This window comes from Ctenopharyngodon idella, chromosome 22 (genome assembly GCF_019924925.1).
Source record: "Ctenopharyngodon idella isolate HZGC_01 chromosome 22, HZGC01, whole genome shotgun sequence".
Lineage (NCBI taxonomy): Eukaryota > Metazoa > Chordata > Actinopteri > Cypriniformes > Xenocyprididae > Ctenopharyngodon > Ctenopharyngodon idella.
In genome coordinates, this window is record NC_067241.1 from 18,362,374 (window position 1) to 18,382,939 (window position 20,566).

Here is a 20,566-nt window from a genome sequence, read left to right on the forward strand (position 1 = left end):
CAAAAGCGATGCCATAGAAATATACAGAGCTACCGCAAAAACGGAAGTTCAAAGACAATATTCTAAAGATGGCGGCGCGCTTGTTTCTCTGGTAAATAAGGTCTATAAAGCAATCGAGTCTCTTCAGAAAATTTGGACTAAACCACTCATTCATATGGATTAGTTGTACGATCTCTTCATGAACTTTTTGAAGCATCAAAGTGGTAGTTGCGTTGCTGTCAATGGAGGGACAGAAAGCTCTCAGATTTCATCAAAAATATCTTCATTTGTGTTCCGAAGATGAAAGAAAGTCTTACAGGTTTGGAACAACGTGAGGACGAGTAAATGATGACAGAATTTTCATTTTTGGGGGAACTATCCCTTTAAGGACTAATTTCTTGATCTCATAAGGGCACTAAATGTGTGTCTTCTCATTCACCTTCAACAAAATCAGTGACGACTCTGTGCAACTGGAAGGCTGCTTTATTGTTAAAAAGTTTCGTGCTCAAATGAAGACAATCTTTTATATGTTCTTACTAAGAGTTCCAGTGGTTGTGCCAAACACACCATTATATGTCCTCCTACAACACTGTGTCAAACAAAACAACAGTTTGAAAAGCACTTTTGAAATCTTTTCAGCAAAATGGAAAGCATTTTAGTCATGCTAAAAATGGAAGTCCAGTAACTGAATATCGATACAAAAGTGAGTTTCAAAGATGGAAAGAACATAAAAGTCTGAAGGCAAGCTATACTTTTTTTTTTACAAGCCAAGTGGATGATACACAGAGTACAGAAAACAGAACATCAGAAGATTTCGTAACATCAAATCTGGAAGAAGTGGGCTTGTTTTCTTGGTTGGTTTCAGTGTTCCTCTGGCAGTATACCAGACGCCTTGATCAGACTATAGTCCCTGATTTGCATTGTGCTCCATTTTGTATTCTCCTGTCTTTCCCCCACCATCAACTAAATGTTAAATATGGCACCATCCTCCAAAATTGCAGTGAAATGCAATTCAGAAAATGTAGGAACATGGAGAAAATGCAGAAAAAGGCACACGACAATTAGTGAAGTAGCACTAGAAACAGACCACTGAACACATAAAAACCGGATACGAAATGCATACAAAACTGTTGTTCAGGCCCGCGAGTACGGCACTGAAGTGTTCGGGGAGGCCTTTAGAGTACAATACATGAACTGCTCTGTGACCGTTTTAGACTTTCAGGCTCGGGTGGGTGACCACACAATGTCCATAGGCAGGACGGTGTATATATATATATATATATGCATTCACGTGAAAATGTGTGTTTGTATGCGTGTGTATAAAACCTCAAGGTTACAGAGGTGTGCTGGTTGCATAACCCTCTCATCATACAGTATCAGGTTAAAATATCCAAGCAGCGCTGATAACAATCGTGCGTGAGTTCGTCTCCAACATCCTTTTTTTTCGACATCCACTGGACATATTGCATATAAATGAAATATTACAGTGCTCATTTGTATATCCTTTCATACATATATATATATAATATATAATACATATATTATACATATATATATATACAGTACCTGTCAAAAGTATGGAAACATTACAATTGTTTAATGTTTTTGAAAGAAAGGCTGCATTTATTTAATCAAATATACAGTAACAACAGTAATATTGTGAAATGTTATGACAATTTAAAATAATTGTTTTTTATTTTAATACATTTAAAAATGTTTCTTGAGTGCCAAATCAACATATTAGAATGATTTCTAAAGGATCATATGAAAGTAACGATGCTGAAAATTCAGAAAAATAAATTACATTTTAAAATATATTCAAATAGAAAGCAGTTCTTTTCATTTGTAATAATATTTTGCAATATTACTGTTTTTACTGTATTTTCAATTAAATAAATGCAGCCTTGGTGAGCAGAAGAGAAATCTTTCAAAAACATTAAGATAAAAAAAAAAAAAAAACATTTTCCAAACTTTTGACAGGTACTGTATATTCTTTGTCTAATAGAGTATTCTTGATACATTATATCATTCGGTTCCCTTTAATAAAAGTGAAATGTGTTAGAAAAACAAAAAATTAAAATATGTGACAAGGGCATCAGCTGAAAGCCATTCTATATCATTGTTATAATTTATTATTAGATTAATAGCAGTAATTCTTTAAAATTCTGTATTTACAAAACCCACAACAAAGCATGCCATTTAAAAGAAAATAATATATTACAATGCTTATAGTTTTCCTCAAAAAGTTCATTCTTTTCAGCAATTGTGCCATGTACATCATAGCCCCTCCTGTACATTGAATGATACATTAACTTGTCATACAGTGAGTAAGAGTGATTTTTCATTTCACATCTGAACTAAAATGGGAGTTGGGGGAAACTACATGGTAGTCTAAGTGTTTCACCAGGCTTCATTTGGTTTAAGTCCACAGCACCCACGCTGATTAGAGATCTCAGGCAGTAAGCAGACCTACGGGTCTGAGAAGTAGAGGAAGTGGGTTTGTAAACTGGTGCGCTCTCCAGCACTCCGGCTCTGGTGGCGTACGTCTACTGACCCAGCAGTTTGAAATGTCCTATGATCTTTCATAATCCCATACCTACAGAGTATGTATCAGCATTGTATTATGTTGTCTGTGGTCCACCGTAACACCTTGCACTGGGCTAGCCCACACCAGAATAAGCATTCGTTCCTACCGAACAGAAGAGGTAATGAAACGACACTCAAAAAACTGTAAACGGAAGAATTACTGTTGCAAATCAAATCAATTTCCATTGCACCCAGAGCAAGAAGGGATGGCAGTTTGCTCAAGAGGTAGCAACATAGGTAAAAAAGCCAATTTGTGGAATCACCATCATAAACCGCATGCGATCAGACAACACAAGTACTCATCACTTCATTCTAAAACTGCCGCCTGCTTTGTTTTCCTGCTGTGTAAGGCCAGTTTACATGTATAATCCGAGCTATACCAAACACTCATGAGTCACTTTTTCATTCAACAAGGAGAAAGCTATTAACATCTACAGGATGCATTAAAATGGCTACTCGAGTGCTTTCCTCAACATCTTTAAGACAAAACAAGATGCTAACACAACTGACAACCCCTTTAAATGGTAAACATGAGGATGTGCTGACATGAAGACAAGTACCTCCAGGAAAATCAAAGGGATTGCCTCCCACCGAGGCCTGACAAAGCATTGTAAGGGTTAAAATGGCATGTACCTTAGTGGCTGTACCCTACTGGAGCCTCAGCTGCACATTGAGGGGCAGTTGAATCATATTGCTGGTGCAAAAAAGCAAATCAAGGTTTATGAACCCAAGATTTGATAAGAGTGAAACTGTTTCTCCAAATTTTCATCCCAACTTCTCCTCAGGTCCAGGGCAGTGAAACACCTCTACGGGTGGACGAATGTGCAGTTGCCACACTGTACATCCAAACGAAGGAATAGCTTTGATCGGCCACCGTGGAATACGCACATGACGCATGGTGTGAGAATCGGTTAATCAGGAAGCAAGCTTTACGAGGGGTAAGTATAAACATACTTGTCATAGCCAGTAGTTAAATATGTTGCTATTGACCAATCATTTCCCAGCTATATCTATTTAATTTGATTACTAGTGGACAGCGTCGAAAGTATGGTCAAGCCACTGGTGTGGATTGAGTAGCAGTGTCAAGTGGACTATGATTATACATGCATGATTCCTGATCAAAACATGCCACCATGCAAGTCATTTCTATGCATTGAACGAGCACAATTAATTATTTATTTACCAGGAACTCGGTCTGAGTAAGTCCCTTTCAGCCCAAGTCAAAACCCTGATAATCCCCAACCCAATATCGATGTGAAAGCCCATGTATAAAATGTCTTTTTTTTTTTTCTTCCTGTAAGTATAACAAAGAGATGATGACGAGATGAATGACATGGGCTGAACTTTCCCCCCTACTTTTTGTGGGTCAAATAAGGTGAGATATTCATCACAACAACTGAAAACCCTTGCATATTGTTCTGTTTTGTTTTGTTTTGTTTTTTTTCTTCTTTTTTTTTCTGCGGACACTCCACGTGATTGAGTTAACATCATTATTACTGGTTCTCCTATGGTTAAAATACAACGTCCCAGAATCCTCCAGGGATGAGCGGGAGGTTTCCGTCGGATTTCGGCAGTGTAGTGTTTGAAAGGGATGTCCGTAGAGGAGGAATGCTGAACTCCACGCATGGTGGTGCAAAGGAATCCATGTAATGAGTTTGCTTTGTACTGCTTCGTCCTTTGGCAGGTGGTCCCTATCGAAGATGTCTGCCATAGGTCATTATTTTGTTTCTCCTTTTAAGTGCCTTTTGGCTGCAGTTGGAACAGTAAAATCTTGGTCACTGAGCACAAATGTAAGACAATAAGCTCATAGGTTGGTTTGGTCATCATTAAATCTGTAAAAACCAAGCTGCTTTCCTTTTGCACTGGTGCATTTGTTGTCTGTAAACAACCTTTTTCTCCAAAGATTTCTGTATTTTTTGTTGCAAATGATTTTCTATACATTTGTTGGAATAGATAGTTTCAGTCTCGACTCGGGAGTTCGTCTCCATCGTTCCTAACACTTAGATTCCTTGACATCTTTTTGGTTTTTGCCCTTTTTGCCCTTGCTGTCACTCTCCTCCAACTTCTCCTTCTCAGGTTTGGTCACGCTGTCGTAGGACGGCAGCGAGGCAGTAGAAGGCGTGCCCTCTTTCTTTTCCTGATTGGTCCCGCCATTCTCCAGCCTGCTGCTGCTGAGCAAGCGCTTGCAGATGAAGCCTCTCCGAATAAGATGGGCACGGTAAGCACGCTGGATGACTGAGGCAGACATATGCTCCTGCTTGCGCCGCAGAGTGGTGGTGATGGGCTCAAAAGACACTTTGGAAGGATTGGCAGCAATGAATCTCTCCTCCATCTGTTGCCGCATCATGTCCAGGTCGCCGCTATCACCCAGCACGCGTTTGGTGAAGGCAAACAAGATGTCTAGGCAGTGAATGCGGTCGCCGCTCACCATGGGCAGGTCCATGGCAATCAGCTCTATAGTGTTGGGCTTGGGAACGCGCAGCGGGTGCTCCAGAGTGTCAGCGAAGTCACCCAGCTTGGCAAAGGTGATGAACTGGGAAGCAGTGGGGTCAAACTTTTCCCAGATCTCGTAGAAGGACTCAAAGTCGTCCTCACAAAGTGGGTCAGCGCTCTCCTCCGTGGCGACGCTGAAGTTCTCCAGAATGATGGCGATGTACATGTTTACCACGATGAGAAATGAGACAATGATGTACATGACGAAGAAGAAGATGCCCACCGAAGGGTTTCCGCAGTTACCTTTCACCGTGGTACCTGGATTCTCCTTGTCCGGATCGCAATCTGGTGGGTAATTGAGAATGGGAGCGAGAAGGCCGTCCCATCCCGCTGAGGTGGTTATCATGAACAGGCAAATCATACTATTCCCAAATGTTTCAAAGTTATACATGTCATCTATGCCAGCCTCCCGCTTCACATAGGCGAAGTTTGACATGCCGAAGATAGAAAAGATGAACATGACCAAGAACAGCAGAAGGCCGATATTGAACAGGGCCGGCAGTGACATCATCAGGGCAAACAGTAAAGTCCGAATGCCCTTTGCTCCTTTGATCAGACGCAAGATACGTCCAATTCGAGCCAGACGGATTACCCTGAACAACGTTGGTGACACAAAGTACTTCTCAATCAGGTCAGCAAGGAACATACCTGTGGTTTGTGTGATAAGAAACGAGAAGAAATGAGCCAAAAATAAAGCACTGTATTTCAAAGCGTAAATGAAGAAGTCTATGAAACCCTGTTCACTTACCCACGATAGAGAGAATGACCACAACACAGTCAAAGATGTTCCAGCCGTTGGTGAAGTAATAATGACGCAGTGCAAAGAGCTTCAGGACAAATTCAGTGGTGAAGGCCACAATGAAGATGAAGTTGACCCAGTACAAAATGTTTTCGGTCTCTGTTGACTGATCGTCTGTCTCAACCATCATGGTGACCATGTTCAAACAGATGAGGATCATGATGGAAATATCAAAGACCTGCTGTGTCACAAAGTCAAACACCATCCCCTGGAGCTTGTTCTAAAGAAGAGGGGACAAAAATAGCACAAATTAGAGAATAGGACTCAAGTTGGTAAGCAAAGTATCACTTGTCAACAGTGATGTACCTGAGGTCGGGGTATGGGTTTCTGAGGTTTCTTTGAGCCAAGCTTTTTCATAGCATTGTAGTACTTCTTCTGTTCCTCAGTCATGAATATATCCTGACCTCCAAAGTATAGTCATAAACAATATTTGGTTAAAATCTACTCAAAAGTTACTGTGAAAACCGCTCTTTAGAATGAGCAAATGGTAAAAAGTGGACACTCATCTTTTTCTTTTGCTGGTTGAAGTTATCGATGATGACACCAATGAAGAGGTTGAGGGTGAAGAAAGAGCCGAATATAATAAAGATGACAAAATAGATGTACATGTAGATGTTGTCCTCATACTTTGGTTGGTCTTCCACCTGAGGAGAGAAAGATATTTTAAACCGGTACTTTGACTCAGGTGGCAGTTAAGATTGCTTAAACGTCTCACCTTTCGCGAATCAACTGCTGCGTACATGATGTCCATCCATCCTTTAAAGGTTGCCTTAGAGGTAGAAAGGGAAAGTTAATATCAGTGTTATATCAACACTAACATATTTCTTTAGCCAGTGTAGCATCTAACAAGAGACTCTCAGGTAGACTTACCACTTGCAGTAGAGCTAAGTAACCAGCGCCCACATTGTCAAAGTTGATTTTGACGTTCTTCCAGCGCACCTCAGTGAAGTTCTGATTTATCAATTCAAAGCACTCTGTTTTGTTGTTGACCACATCGGGTTCGAAGTATGCCTTTTCGGTGTCATTGTAGCAGTAGTAGTACTTCCCCGCAAACATGTTGACGCCCATGATACTGAAAATCAGCCAAAAGATGAGGCAAACCAGCAACACATTCATAATGGAAGGGATGGCACCCACCAAGGCGTTGACTACCACCTAGAGCAGAGTAGGACAGACAAGGCGGTATAGTGTAAGAGACCGGAAATGGCTCAGAAAACACAGAAACACATTGAAACACACTCACATTTGTGGCTGCATATTTGGATGGCACGACAAAAAAGAATGCCACTATGAACACTGCTCACATGTTCAAATATTAACAAATTATATACTATCTTTGATTCATGTTTCAGTCACATGGCCATCCAAGAAAACTGCTTTAAGCTCATTGTCTGAACGGTATGTTTTCAAGTTCTTGCTATAATTCTTAAGCTGTTTTTTTGTTGTTGTTGTTGTTTTCCTCACACAGGCGACAATCTTGAGCTCAGGGATCTAAGATAAAACGAAGGCCATTTTCACACCTTGTTTTGTTCTGAAAAAGGGACTTAATTTGTTACATTTTCTTCTTGGTTCGGTTTGCTTTCACAAGGCAATTTCAAAGCGTACCAAAATTTGTTTATGCAAATCATGTTATGAAAGTAAAACTGTACTCTTATTGGTCAGAGTTTCCCATGCGTCATCCATCAAGATGATTGACAAGTTCGCTCCATGAGCTTATTGTGGCTTTATTTGAAACTGTCGAGACACACGCAAACACTATACGAATGTCGCCATCATTCCAGCTGTTAAATTATATACTACACTCATATTTTTTATGTGGTAAATTCAAACACGCTCTAGTAGGTTAACTGTGTCGAGACACATACAAACACTAAACGAATGTTATAATGCAGCAGAGCGGGAATCAAGGCTTCATCTGGACAGCATTTTCCCACAGAGAAGCGCGATTACACAATATGATGAAGAGGTGCTCTTTGATTTCAGCTGCAGTAACTAATATGCTTACTCACAGAATCAAACACTGGTGCATTTTATATAACATTTCCCTTTATGAATTATGATATCGTTTGGTTCATTGGCCCGTTGGGTCGGACTGCTTTCAAATCTCAAGCGAACCGCCTCAGAGTTCGTTTGTAATCGGGCTGAGACCTCCTCATTCAGGCGATCTCGGAGCGATTGTTTTGGTGCGGATCCGAGCGCGATTGCCATCACATATGCCTAAACAAACCAAACCAAGGGAGAAAATGCACCAGGTTCCGAAACAAAGTCTTACAGCCGACTTTGGCTGCAAGCAGGTTTTCATTATGTTAGGTGTTCAGCCTTGTTATACTAAAAGATTGCATTTCTGCCTATTCATTCCCAAGGTCATTTTTTTTAAAGAGTATGAAAGATGCCGTCACCTTGCATTATGTGAGGCTGCAGACAGGCATCAACATACTCTGTGACAAAACCAGCAACCAAAGATTATTCATTTGTATTCCTGCACATACATTAAAGTCTCTTTTGGTTTTCAACACGAGCTCTTCTGAGATAGCTGCAGTGTGGCGGACTATTGCTTGCTGACTATAGACTGGTTGTGATGTCTCAACACTGTGCACGTTTAGTTCATGAATATTAATTCATAAGTTATTAAGCCTCTTTAAGGTTATTATAAAGTGTCAAGCAATTAACTTGTCAATCAATTTGTAAATTGGTGGAATTTAGCATATACATAAGCATGGTTTGACATTTTGTTTTCTTGGGTGGCCTTACGACACAGTTAATACTATTCCTTGCATATACTAGTTTCAAAAATAAAGTACTAGTTTCAAGAAATCTTTTGAATCCCAAAAATAAGTGATTCTCTTTTCTGGTCCTGGACTACCCCAGCACTGCACAACATGGATAGATGCGTCCAAAATTACATAATGTATTTGATGAAGAACTTACAGAATGTACTTTTTTTTCTAACAGTCGAGAAGTAAGTATGCAGGGTGTTGTACGAATACAATCTTGACACACTACATCCATCATGCTCGCACTGTTATGTGACCTATGAGGCCACCGTAGAGGAGTAAAGTGTACATCAGATGCACAGATTCTCTGTGGAAACAGCAGGTTATTTGGGTATTTTTTCTCCTTTATGAATATATTGGTAACACTTTCTATGAAGACCATTCTTATAATGAATTATAGCTCCATTTATACTTATTTATAAGCAAGTATTACTATAGCTAAGCTAATATTACTATTTTATAAACATATTTATAAAGACTTATTAAGACCTATACCACATTAAAAGAACAGTTATAGTTACATTTATATTATTTATGTAATTAATTAAGTCATGCATTTGCTTTTTCAATGCACATGTTAATAATCCATTATACACTGATTTAAAAGTATTAATTAGTCAGTCGTATGGTTCCATGAATGTATTTATAAAGATGCAACCTGCATTGCTATAATGTTATTATATTATAGTTACAATTACTTTTTAGTAATTCAGATTTATTTCTGTCAAATAAGTGAATATATTGTTATTAATAGCCGTGTTGTGTTCTTATCAATACTTACTGTGAGTAATAATAGTTGCTACTCTCTATAAATACATCATTGATGGCTTTAAGTAAAGTGAAAACATAGGTTGCAATTTTCCTAAGGAAAATGTTAAGAAATCATGAAGATGTGCTCATTATACATTTTAATTTGCTTACTTGTAAATGTAACTAATGAATAATTCCTGTAATAATAATAATAATAATAATAATAATAATAATAAAAATAAAAAAAACAGAAATCATTAATACAAATTATTATTATCTTTTTTTTTATTTATCTTTTTTCTTATCAAATTATCTTTTTTAATGTTACATACTTGCAAAACACTGCTACAATATTTTTTAAAGTATAAGTCCAAACTGCTGTAAGCAATACCATGCATATGACTGAGGAGAACAAATCAAAATTAAAATTCATGACCTCTAATGCAAACATTAGCCATTAAAGACATAATTAATAACTAAATGGCACAGCAAACAAGAGTCTATGGAACTATTTTATATGTGATCATTTATAAATCAGTGTATAATGGATTATGAGCATGCACATTGAAAACGCAAATGCATGGCTTAGAAGTAATTATAAAAATAATATGAATGTATCTATAACTGTTCTTATAATGCAGTATAGGTCTTAATGAGTCTTTATAAATATATTTATAGAATAGTAATACTTGCTTATAAACAGGCCTATAAATCATTATAAGCATGGTCTTCATAGGAAGTGTTACCAATATATTTTATGCATACTGAGACCTAAAGTACTACTAATAAAATGTGAGGTGCTGGGGTCTTCCAGGACATTGGCCCTAAATAGTAGCCTTCTGACTTAGCAGTATATTATAAAAATGAATGCAACACCTTCCATACAAATATGCCACACAGACTCACACAACGACTTCTACATACCCAAAGCAAACATTTGCACCTTTAAAACTACAACCCACCACCCAACTACTTTAACGTAGCCATGGCAAGCTTGAGTAACATAAAACATTTTACATCAACCCATCCTCCCCGCAACCCCATTTGCCTCCACGTCCCTCCCCTCCCCCACCGTCCCAGTCAGGACACTGTCCATCAGTGATTAGCGATGAGCAGAGCGTGCCAGGAGACGCTCACTAACTGTGTTAGGCAGCCGAGCCGCAGCTCTCAGGCAGGCAGCTGAGCATGCAGATCTCTCACATACTGAAAAGTGGAGCCATATTCCCCCCTTAAACACACAGAGAGGCACAAAGGACGGCAGGATTCTCTCAGCAAGTGCAGGGGACCGGTCGGATTTTAGCTTTATGCTTTAGCTTATGCTTTTGAGTGCTGATTTGTTTTACGTATTCAAAATGTAAAAGAGAAATACAGGACAAGTAATAAGAATTTGTAGTGCTTAAAGATTAAAGGAAAAGACCCCCAGGAAAAAGCACTTGTCAGGAGAATTACTGTCCATCTTTCTATAGAGACTACATGTTCAAATGTCACATAGACATAAAATATCTTTGTGAGAATCAACACAGATATTAAAAGTGAGGGAAAATGGCTTTCAAAAGTGCATAATGTGCATTGGCAATTGAACAGGACATGCGTGTTACATGACATCTTTGTGCAATCTCAAGAACTGTTAAAATCAATAAATAAATGGACAGGAGAGGCAGCAGTATGGAGAGATTTCTGGCTGGGGTTTGATAAATGTTTTGTTAGGATAGAATAATTGAATAAAGTAAATCGATTTCCAGTTAATTTAAAACGTACATCAAACAAGAATTATTTCCTGTACTGGGTTGTTGTATTCTCTATCTGGCCAGAGAATTGGCTATTAAACATGGAAAACTCTCCACAGTCTAAGTGTTTGTTTTTTTCTCTCCAAAGTTGTGTCTCCTTGTCAAATCATTTATTAATTTTTAACTTTTTTTTTTTCTAATTTCAAACAAAACAGCATATCAGTTGATGAACATTGAAATCAATTATTCACTAGGGTAAGAACTCGATCGTTCTCTCTGTACTTTGACTAATATGTTACTACAGGTTACATGAAATTGATTTCACACACCCTCATGAATCCAATTATAGGTACATGAACAGAACAAATCTATGAAAACCATTTTGAATCACCCAAAAATGACAGTCTAATCTAAGTACAATACTAAAAGTATTAAGAGATAGAAGACAGAAAGACAGAAACAAAATAACTACAAAAAACTATAAAATAAAACGGCATAAAATACTATAACAGTGCTCCAGAATAAAATAAAAATGATTAGGGAGCCACTGGCTCTTAAAATAAAACATTTAGGAGCCAAACGCTAACCAATGACTAAAAATAAAGTAAAATATTTAAATGTTTTTTTGTTTTGTTTTAAATTATAAAAGTATTCATTTCGAATTGGTTTGAAAAATGAATTGGGGTTCAGCGAGGGAACTTACTGCCTGAATGATTCACTGACTGAGCGAGTCTGATTCGAACGACTAAATTTGTTTCATGAATCTTAAACACATTAAAAAGAACCGTTTCACAAGAGTCATTTTCTCAAAGCGGGACGGACATCATGCCTTGCACTGTTCTTTGCGTACAATCTAACATGATCACATCCGACAAAACCGCAACGGTGACTAGATTTTTTTTTGTCGCATTTGCAACCATTTTAGTTGCAGTCTGGAGCCCTGTTAGTAGATTTATATACATAAGGGCAAACATAACATCAAATACAGCTTTAATTTTGATAACTGAGAAACCTTGTCTATCATTTTTGGGTTCTGGTATACCTTTAGTAATTACAGCAGTGTGAAATCACAGAATCTCTGATTCCTTTATGCTTCACACTGTTTGAGAGTAAACACTAACACAATCCTCTCACTCGCTGTATGTTCCATAGTCTCGCACATTTCCTAAGCTTCTGTGTTAGCTACTTATAAAACCACTGACTAGTAACTATAAATGTCCTAACTAATCAAATCTAAAATACATCATCCACTCCACATTGCTAAAGGCTTCAAATGGAAACCAGCTGGAAAATACAGAGAGATACAGAAGCTTAGCAAAATATCTCCCCTCTCAGACCCAGGGTTTTTCTTTTTACAGTCCCATGTGCAGATCCTAGACAAGCAAAGAGGGGTGAGGTGAGCCTCCAGCGGCTTGGCTCCTCACCGCTGCTCTGGGCTGGGCAGCGCGGGGCCAGATGGGCTGAAGTGAACAGTGTGAAATGAAGGGAGGGAGGGAGGGAGGGAAGGAGGACGCTGCACGGTGCTGCAGATGAGGGGCAGGGAGAAGGTGAGGAGAGGGTACAGAAGCTCAGGGCAACCAGTCCACAGGTAAGAGAAGAAAGACTGAAAGTGACAACAACCAGGTGCAACTGTTCACAACCATCAAAGGGGTTAGGTACCTATCTTTGCCAAATTTGTTAAGATGACGACTATGGATGACCTGTATGTGTTCAAACATTCAGCACTGACGGGTGGTTGTTGTTTCTAGTTAAACCGTCACTCTGACGTATTCTTGCACTTTGACTAAAGTAAAAAAAAAAAAAACACATTTTTTCACCTTGACCAATTGACTCTTTGCTAAGCCCCGCCTTCTTGCTATATGTGACCCTGGACCACAAAACCAGTCATAAGGGTCAATTTTTGGAAATTGGGGTTTATACATCATCTGAAAGCTGAATAAAAAAGCTTTCCATTGATGTAGGGATTGGACAATATTTGGCCAAAATACAACAATTTGAAAATCTGGAATCTGAGGGTGCAAAAAAATTAAAATATTGAGTAAATCGCCTTTAAAGTTGTCCAAATGAAGTCCTTAGAAATGCATATCCACTCACAAAAATACATTTTTTATATATTTATGGTAGGAAATTTACATGGAACATGATCTTTACTTAATATCCTAATGATTTTTGGCATAAAAGAAGAATCAATAATTTTGACCCATACTATGTATTGTTGGCTACTGCTACAAATATACCCGTGTGACTGATGACTGGTTTTGTGGTCCAGGCTCACATATGCCATATCAGGATTTGGCTCTTTTATAGTTTAAGTCAATGGCGGATCTGTGTTTGGATAGTTTTAAATGAAATTTTACAGCAATTACACTAGCATTCCAAAAGTGTGGAGTCAATAATTATTTTTTAAAATGTTTTTAGAGAAGTTTCTTATGCTCACCAAGGTGCATTTATCTAGACAAAAAATGCCTTTTTTATTTTAATAAATTTTAAAATCATGATAAAACATTGCTGCCAAGGATAAACCAAAGAAGATATAAATTAAGCATTTTTTCTAACCGTTAAATCAGTCTTTAGAAGTGCGTGATGTGTGAGCTTAGTGAAGGGTCAATTATATTAAATGTGTAGAGAGTATCTAGTATGCTGTGGGAGCTCAGTGGTAAAGTGTTCTGTGCTGCTGGTTGTTCTCTGAGAGACAGGGTCAGTGTAACAGAGGAGAAATGGAAGGAAGGGGGCTCTCCATCAAAAGCAGAAGTTGAGAGTCAGGCTAAATGAACAGCCAATTGCAGATCAAATGCTGTGTGAAATGAGAAGGGATTTGAATGGTGTTGTGTTTGGTTTGTAAATCATTTTTTCATGCTATTTTTTTCCTCCGGGGCCAATTTGAAATATTATTTGTAATGAGGCAGCTTTGATCAATTTGAAAATTAAAGTTAACTAGTAATCAATCGTACACCCAATTTCAGTTAGATGCTTTTCACATCCTATTTTTCACAGTTATCTCAGCTGCGTCATGACTGGATCATTAATGTGGTACAGAAGAGGTGTGCATGAAAAGGATGGGTCCTTTTCATTGGCGGCTGTCTTTAAAAAAAAAATCCCCCGGTATGGTTTTGGTGGTCCTTGTCGTTCGCATTTTTTTTTCTCGATCAGTTCTAGCATGCTGTAACTGCTGAATGGGCATGCAGAGAGATCAGCTCTATAGCTTTGTATCTTACCCTCATCCCTTCAAAACGTGACAATGCTCTGAGGGGTCTCAGGGCCCTTAGTGTCCTGAGTGATTTAATGGGCCCTAGATCGGAGTAGCCCAGCGCATTAGCTATAAGGCTGACTATAGACACCTACACAGAAACAGAGAAGCAAAAAAGGATCCATACTGTTAGACGAGAGAAAGCTCTTGAGGGAAGAGATGGCCTCTAGAGCTGCTGGAACGTTGGTTTACACACATACACAACAGTTCGGATGGGTATATACATATATAACACTGCATTTATACATGTATATATCCCCAAGAAGGAGAGAGAGATTTATAAAGACTCATGTTTAGTATTGGTTACAGGTACAGATAGGGGTTTAGAGGCAGAGGATAAACCCAGGAGTTTGCGCTCTATTAGTTTTGGGAGGTCACCAACCCTTGTGAGCTTCCTTACACCTGTGGAGAAACGTGTGGTTGAAAGAAAGAGACAGAGAGAGAAGCATAAGACTCCAACACAAGAAGACAGAGAAGCGCAAAACACAAGGCTGATGAAGTACGTTAGGAGACCTTGGGGACGTGGGGGTTGAGAAGATAGAGGTGACCCCTGCAGATACATTAAAAAAAAAACAACCCAACATACTGCAAGAACCTTACCCTTGCCCTTCTAACATTGTCTCTCCATGTGGCTCTTGGCTGAGGCATTTAATCCCATTTAATTTAAGACAGACAAACTAATGGAACCTGTGAGAAAGAATACAGGTAAACATGTACATGTATGCCAAATTGCAAGTTACATTGATTTTACAGTTTAAAGAGCATCACATCGACACAGTAAAGTGACAGCAGAGGGGGAGATTAGGGGATCGCAGATAGTAAATGACATTAGACAGCACTGAAAGGACAAAAATCACTCTGCGGGAACTCAAGCCCTGGTCAATCTCAAAATGCCATCCATTGTGGAAAGGTAAACGCCCTCCATGCTAGCAGGAAGGATAAACGAATGTGAACGCAAAGGGCAGAAAGGTCATATCGGTCAAAATGGCTCTCCAGAGAACCGTATTGATTATTTTGCCTGGTCAAAGGTGTCAATGAAAAGGATTGGTGCAAACAAGTATCAAACCAAATCAGAACCAGAAATGTTGATGGATAGGCAGTGGCATTGGGACACCAGGCTTGAGCACCCCTATGAAGAGGAATACAAACAGACCTTCACACCTCCAACCAACCACTGACGAAGACTTGGTAAAAACACAGCAAAAGGCCACAACATCGAAAGCTAACCAACTCACAGAGGGGATTCTATTAAAGGTGAAAGCTTTATTCTCAATGGCACGACGATATCATGTTCCTTCACTGAAGAAACCATGCTAGCTGTCATTTTAGAAACCACAAGCCAAGAACTGGCAGTCTTCAATAGGTTTGACCCACAAGGGCACCGTATGCATCAATAATCTCTGCACACAAAACATATCCGCTGTCAAATTCTCCTGGAAAAAAATTGTATTGATTTAAGGTCATAAATTAAAATGAACTACATTTTTGTTTCACATATTTAAAAAAAAAAAAAAAAACTGGTGAGTTTCTCGTTTTATACTTATATATTGTAATTTCACAAAATCAGTCCTTTACAGGAGATTCTGTGCAATAAAGCTTTCTCCTTCATCTACAGATCATGTGATCTTTGGGGGTAATTGTCACCTTTAGCCTCAGTCGGAACCCACAAGCGCCCCTTTATGAAGGGCCCCGGGGCCCCCAGAACCGGCTGAGATGGCCCCTCAGTGTAAGCTTTCTTCATCTGCCAGCACTCTCGCTCTGCAAGGCAAGGTCAATGAGATGTGTGGCTGTGACCAAATGAAGACAGGAAAAAAAAAAAAAAAAAAAAATGTCAACTGAAACTGAACAGATTCAAAACATAATCAAAAATGGCTGATGTTTGTCACTCATACCATTATGTGATCAATGCTTTGGTTATTAAGTGAATTTTCCCCAGATAAAATTAAGTTAATAAAGAGTTATATTAAAATAATATATATATTTGGAATGGATTATAACTCACACACTCCCTTAACACACACACACACACAAACTAGAAATATGAGCAGTCAAATAATAAGCTGTATGGTTGATGGCACAGATATATAGTATGACACAGACTATAGGAAATAATGGCACATATACAGTATACAAATATACATAAACACACAAACACATGCTAGATATGATGCCGGCCCCTTGTGAAAGCCCCCTGAGCATCACACCCATAAAAGCAAAAGCAAAGAACAGTGGAGGAACAGAGCATAGACTAGTCAGGAGGACAACTCACCGTCTGCTGCACGTCCTCAACATCAACACATCTCAGCACTACCTCAAGGAAGGGAAGAGCAGGTGTGAGTGGGGAAGGGAGGAATGAACTTTTGATCCATTTATGGGATAAGGAGTTCTTCCCAACTAGCACAAGTGTTAGTCCAGCACCCCGGGATAGTCACGGAGGACTATAGCTCCCATCAGCCTCGATTAGGGCTGAGGTATAGGGGTTATTGGACAGAGGGTGGGTATGGAGTGTAGTAAGAGCAAACTCACAAACTTTTTTAGCAGTGGGATGATTTTTTAAATTATGTGTTATGCTGCATTCCATTTTAAGTCAGATGTAGGATTTTCTTACTTAATCTTAAGACTTCAAAACAAAAAAGCATTGCACTGCCCCAATGCTCAGAAGATGTGCAAGACATACAGTATAAAAGATCCATTAATGCATTTGTTAGACGTTTTTATCTAAAGCAACTTCCATTTTATTAGTTAATGCATTTCCTGTGAATCAAACCCATTACCCTGATGTTACTAATGTCATTCTCCACCATCTGAACCACAGGAACACAACACGCCCCTTCAGTTTGTCACGATTCCACTATCGCTGAAATCAACGCAAAGTCAACAAAATCAATGATCCTGCATAATTCATCATTAACACTCACAAAAATATCTATAATTGAGTTTTCCCTAATGTAATTAAAGTTGTAATGCATTATTTTCATGAGGATAGAGATGTCACGCACATGATGTCAGGGGTTTGTGAAGCAGTGAAAGCTAACTTGTGACCTGCCATCTCACATAAGTTCCAAGGACCGGGTGAAGCGATTAAGAAACATGGACCAAATGAAAAGTATGCTTGTTAGTACTAAACAGAGTTATTAAAAGCGTGGTATACCGCGAAAGAGAATTTAATTCGGTACATACCGACCGATGTCAGAGTAGCTGTGCATTTCTGTGCGCTTGCTGCCTGTCAACATGCGGGTACAAAATTGTGTTCTCTTTCTAGGCTTATTGCACTTGAACAGTCAGATTACACACGTAATTATGTCAAAATGTCCATCTTAGTGGTTGTGTCTTAAAGGGGGGGTGTAATGCTATTTCATGCATTCTGACTTATTTACACTGTTAAAGAGTTGGATTCTCATGCTAAACATGGCCAAAGTTTCAAAACACGAGTTGGACGAATGACAGAGTATTTCTGTGCCAAAAATACTCTTCCAAATCCTCACGAACTTCAGGGTTTTTTTCAAGTATGTGCCTGAGTGACGTAAACGGGGGCGGAATTCCTTGTACGGGCACTTCTCCCGGAAGAGCGCACGCACACGTCGACCAGAGCGAGAGCAAGAGCACGCCCATCAACGCCCGTTCTACTTTATGGAAGTCGTCGGCAGCGCTGCACAGGTCACAGGACTTCACGAAATCAACAATGTCACCAAAGAAGTGTGTTTTTGGTTGTGAGGGAAAGATAACCTTGCTTCCCAAAGAACCCAGTGGAGCTGAGAGTTTTGTGCTCACGCATTACATCGATGCGCTCTCAATATTTGTTATTAAAATAACCATAGAAACTGATAGTTGGAATCACTTTTTTATTGGTTAAAATGAATGGAGAATATGTGGTGTTTTTCCGTGGCTGCTCGAGCCCTCAGGATCGGCGCTTATGGTTTCATAAACAAGGCCCAGTTCTACTGGATTTACAGATCGGAACCGCAGGTGGAGAGTAAAACTGCTTCAAATGTCTGTTTTGTTGGCAGTAGGCGCCTAAGTGCATATAATGTAAACAACACGAACGTAGGGAATTCATGAATTCATTATTCATCATTCACTATACACTATATTCATTATAGTGATTCAAAAGTTATCCAGGGATAATGCGATGGTGTATTGTGTGTGTTTAAATATATTTGTTTAGCTGACCATTGATAGCTTGCAGCCGATCTCTACACAAAAGCTGTGGTGCTCGTGACTCTTCAGCTCCGCTCACACGACACGCCTCCAGGTGCTCGGCTGTTTTCGGAAAGACTCGGTACAGCGTATGTATCTTTTATAAATATGATAAAACTAAAGACTTTTCGGTGATATGAAGGATGCTATACTACTCTATAGGTACTTAAGATTAACATGAGATTGGCAGAAACTGTGTGTGATTACCCCCCTTTAAAAGGTAGGGTAGGCAATTTTTTTTATAAACACTATTTGTTATTCTGGTTGAAACTCTCTTCACATCCTAATAGCAATCAATAATAGAAGTTGTCTTAATATTAAAAAGAAAAAAAATGTACATATATCTTCTGTGGAAGTCTCAGGAACAAAAAACGTTCATCCAATCATTGCATTCGGTTATGCGTTTCTCTGGCAACACTGTCAACGCCGAAATGAATCTGCAGCAGTCAGCTGGTACAACACTGAGCTCTGTAAGTTCATTATTATTGTAAAATAATGTGCTTTTAGACATGAGGTAGTTTAACGGCATCTCTCGTGACACTGCGCAGAATCTGCTCTGGCGTTCATGTGTTTTGAAGGAGGCGTGGCTCTGAAGGGAGGGTGGGATGTAATGTTTTCCAAGCTAGCTTGCTATTGCTAGCCTTTCTGAAATTGCCTACACTAACTTTAAGTGAACAAACAATTTGGAAAGCATGTCAGTATTGGATTTGTGCATTAATGTGGCCTGGTTTCACAGACAGGGCTTAGATTAAGCCAGGATTAGATCTTAGTTTAATCAGGATATTTAAGAAGCTTTCATAAACGTGTACTGGTGTGCATCTTGAGACAAAACAATGGGAGTGACATATTTTAAGATATGTCAGTGCAAGTTACTGTACTTTCAGTTAAAACAGCTCAAACATGCATTATATTCTGGGACTAGCTTAAGCCTTGTGAAACCGGGTGTAAGTTTTAAATTGACACCTGATACGCCCGACGCTGTCTGTGTCGTTAATGTTAAACAACAACAGGGAAAAAAAACACTGTTTATACATATATCTTAATGTTGTATTTATTTGTCCTATTGTCATTTGTTTCTTTGTTCTTATTTTATTCCTGGGTGTTTACTTGATTACTTAAAAAATGACTTGAGGACTTTTTGTTATACTAGGCATTTTTTGTGGTTTTCTTATAAGATTTTGGTCATATTACCCACACTGATCATGTTATTAAAGCTAGATAGTACACTGTTAGACTAGCCTAGCTAGCTAACAGCCAAACAATTTTGGAAAAATTATATTATTATTATTTTCCTAGTGGGAAATTCCGACTTTCTGAGTTGGAATGGAATGCAGCATCAGCTATAATTTAGGGACCAGGCTGTGTGTATAAATAAGTATGCAAATAAATTAATTTTATATTTAATTCTTTGTTAATTACTAAATTTCTCTTTATATAGTGCTAAACAACAGATCTTTTCTATGCTTCTGGAAAGATTTCAGGTGGATAAAAAAGGTTGGCAAAAGGAATTTCACTTCTGATCACATTTAAGGACATATAATGTAAAAAACACCAGATAGACTGTGTTTGCATCTAAAAATATCCACAGCAGCTCATTAAACAGTAGGTGTACGAGTTCTGCTAAAACTTGGTTAGTTCAGGAACAAGGTCAGAACACACACACACAATCAATCTGTATCTTGACATCGTCACTGCGATTGTAACATGTCCTCCACATATCATGAGAAAAGCACATCCACATCACATTCCTCTGAATCCCTTAGTATGGAGTCCAAGTGTGAGCATTTTAGTCACTTGAACTGCTTAAAATGTTTCCATCAAATACTTTGATTCATAATTTAGATCTATATTAACATCAGTCAGATATCCTGTGTTTATGGAATAACTGATTCCACTCATAACTCATAATGGACTCTAAAATGCATGTTACACTTGGTGAGTCTCCCACAATAAGGGCAGGACAGAAAATGAAACCAGTCAGAGGCCACACATATCTTATTGTTCACACAATATA

At 38.7% G+C, this 20,566-nt stretch overlaps 1 protein-coding gene across 8 annotated transcripts in view; it reads right to left on the bottom strand.

Moving 5' to 3' along the window:
* Positions 1–444: 444 nt before the first annotated feature.
* scn8aa (sodium channel, voltage gated, type VIII, alpha subunit a) overlaps positions 445–20,566 on the bottom strand; it is a 64,495-nt gene continuing 44,373 nt past the window's right edge. For 5 of the 8 annotated variants that reach the window (XM_051879568.1, XM_051879567.1, XM_051879572.1 and 2 more), the window contains exons 21-27: positions 14,324–14,446; positions 6,728–7,012; positions 6,573–6,626; positions 6,364–6,501; positions 6,164–6,268; positions 5,807–6,077; positions 445–5,706 (exon numbers count right to left, since the gene is read on the bottom strand). In XM_051879568.1, coding sequence (XP_051735528.1) covers positions 4,559–5,706; positions 5,807–6,077; positions 6,164–6,268; positions 6,364–6,501; positions 6,573–6,626; positions 6,728–7,012; positions 14,324–14,446 — 2,124 coding nt within the window. In that variant the 3' untranslated portion in view covers positions 445–4,558. The remainder of the gene's footprint in view (positions 5,707–5,806; positions 6,078–6,163; positions 6,269–6,363; positions 6,502–6,572; positions 6,627–6,727; positions 7,013–14,323; positions 14,447–20,566) is intronic. The other 3 variants (XM_051879573.1, XM_051879575.1, XM_051879574.1) reach the window with 1 other exon arrangement.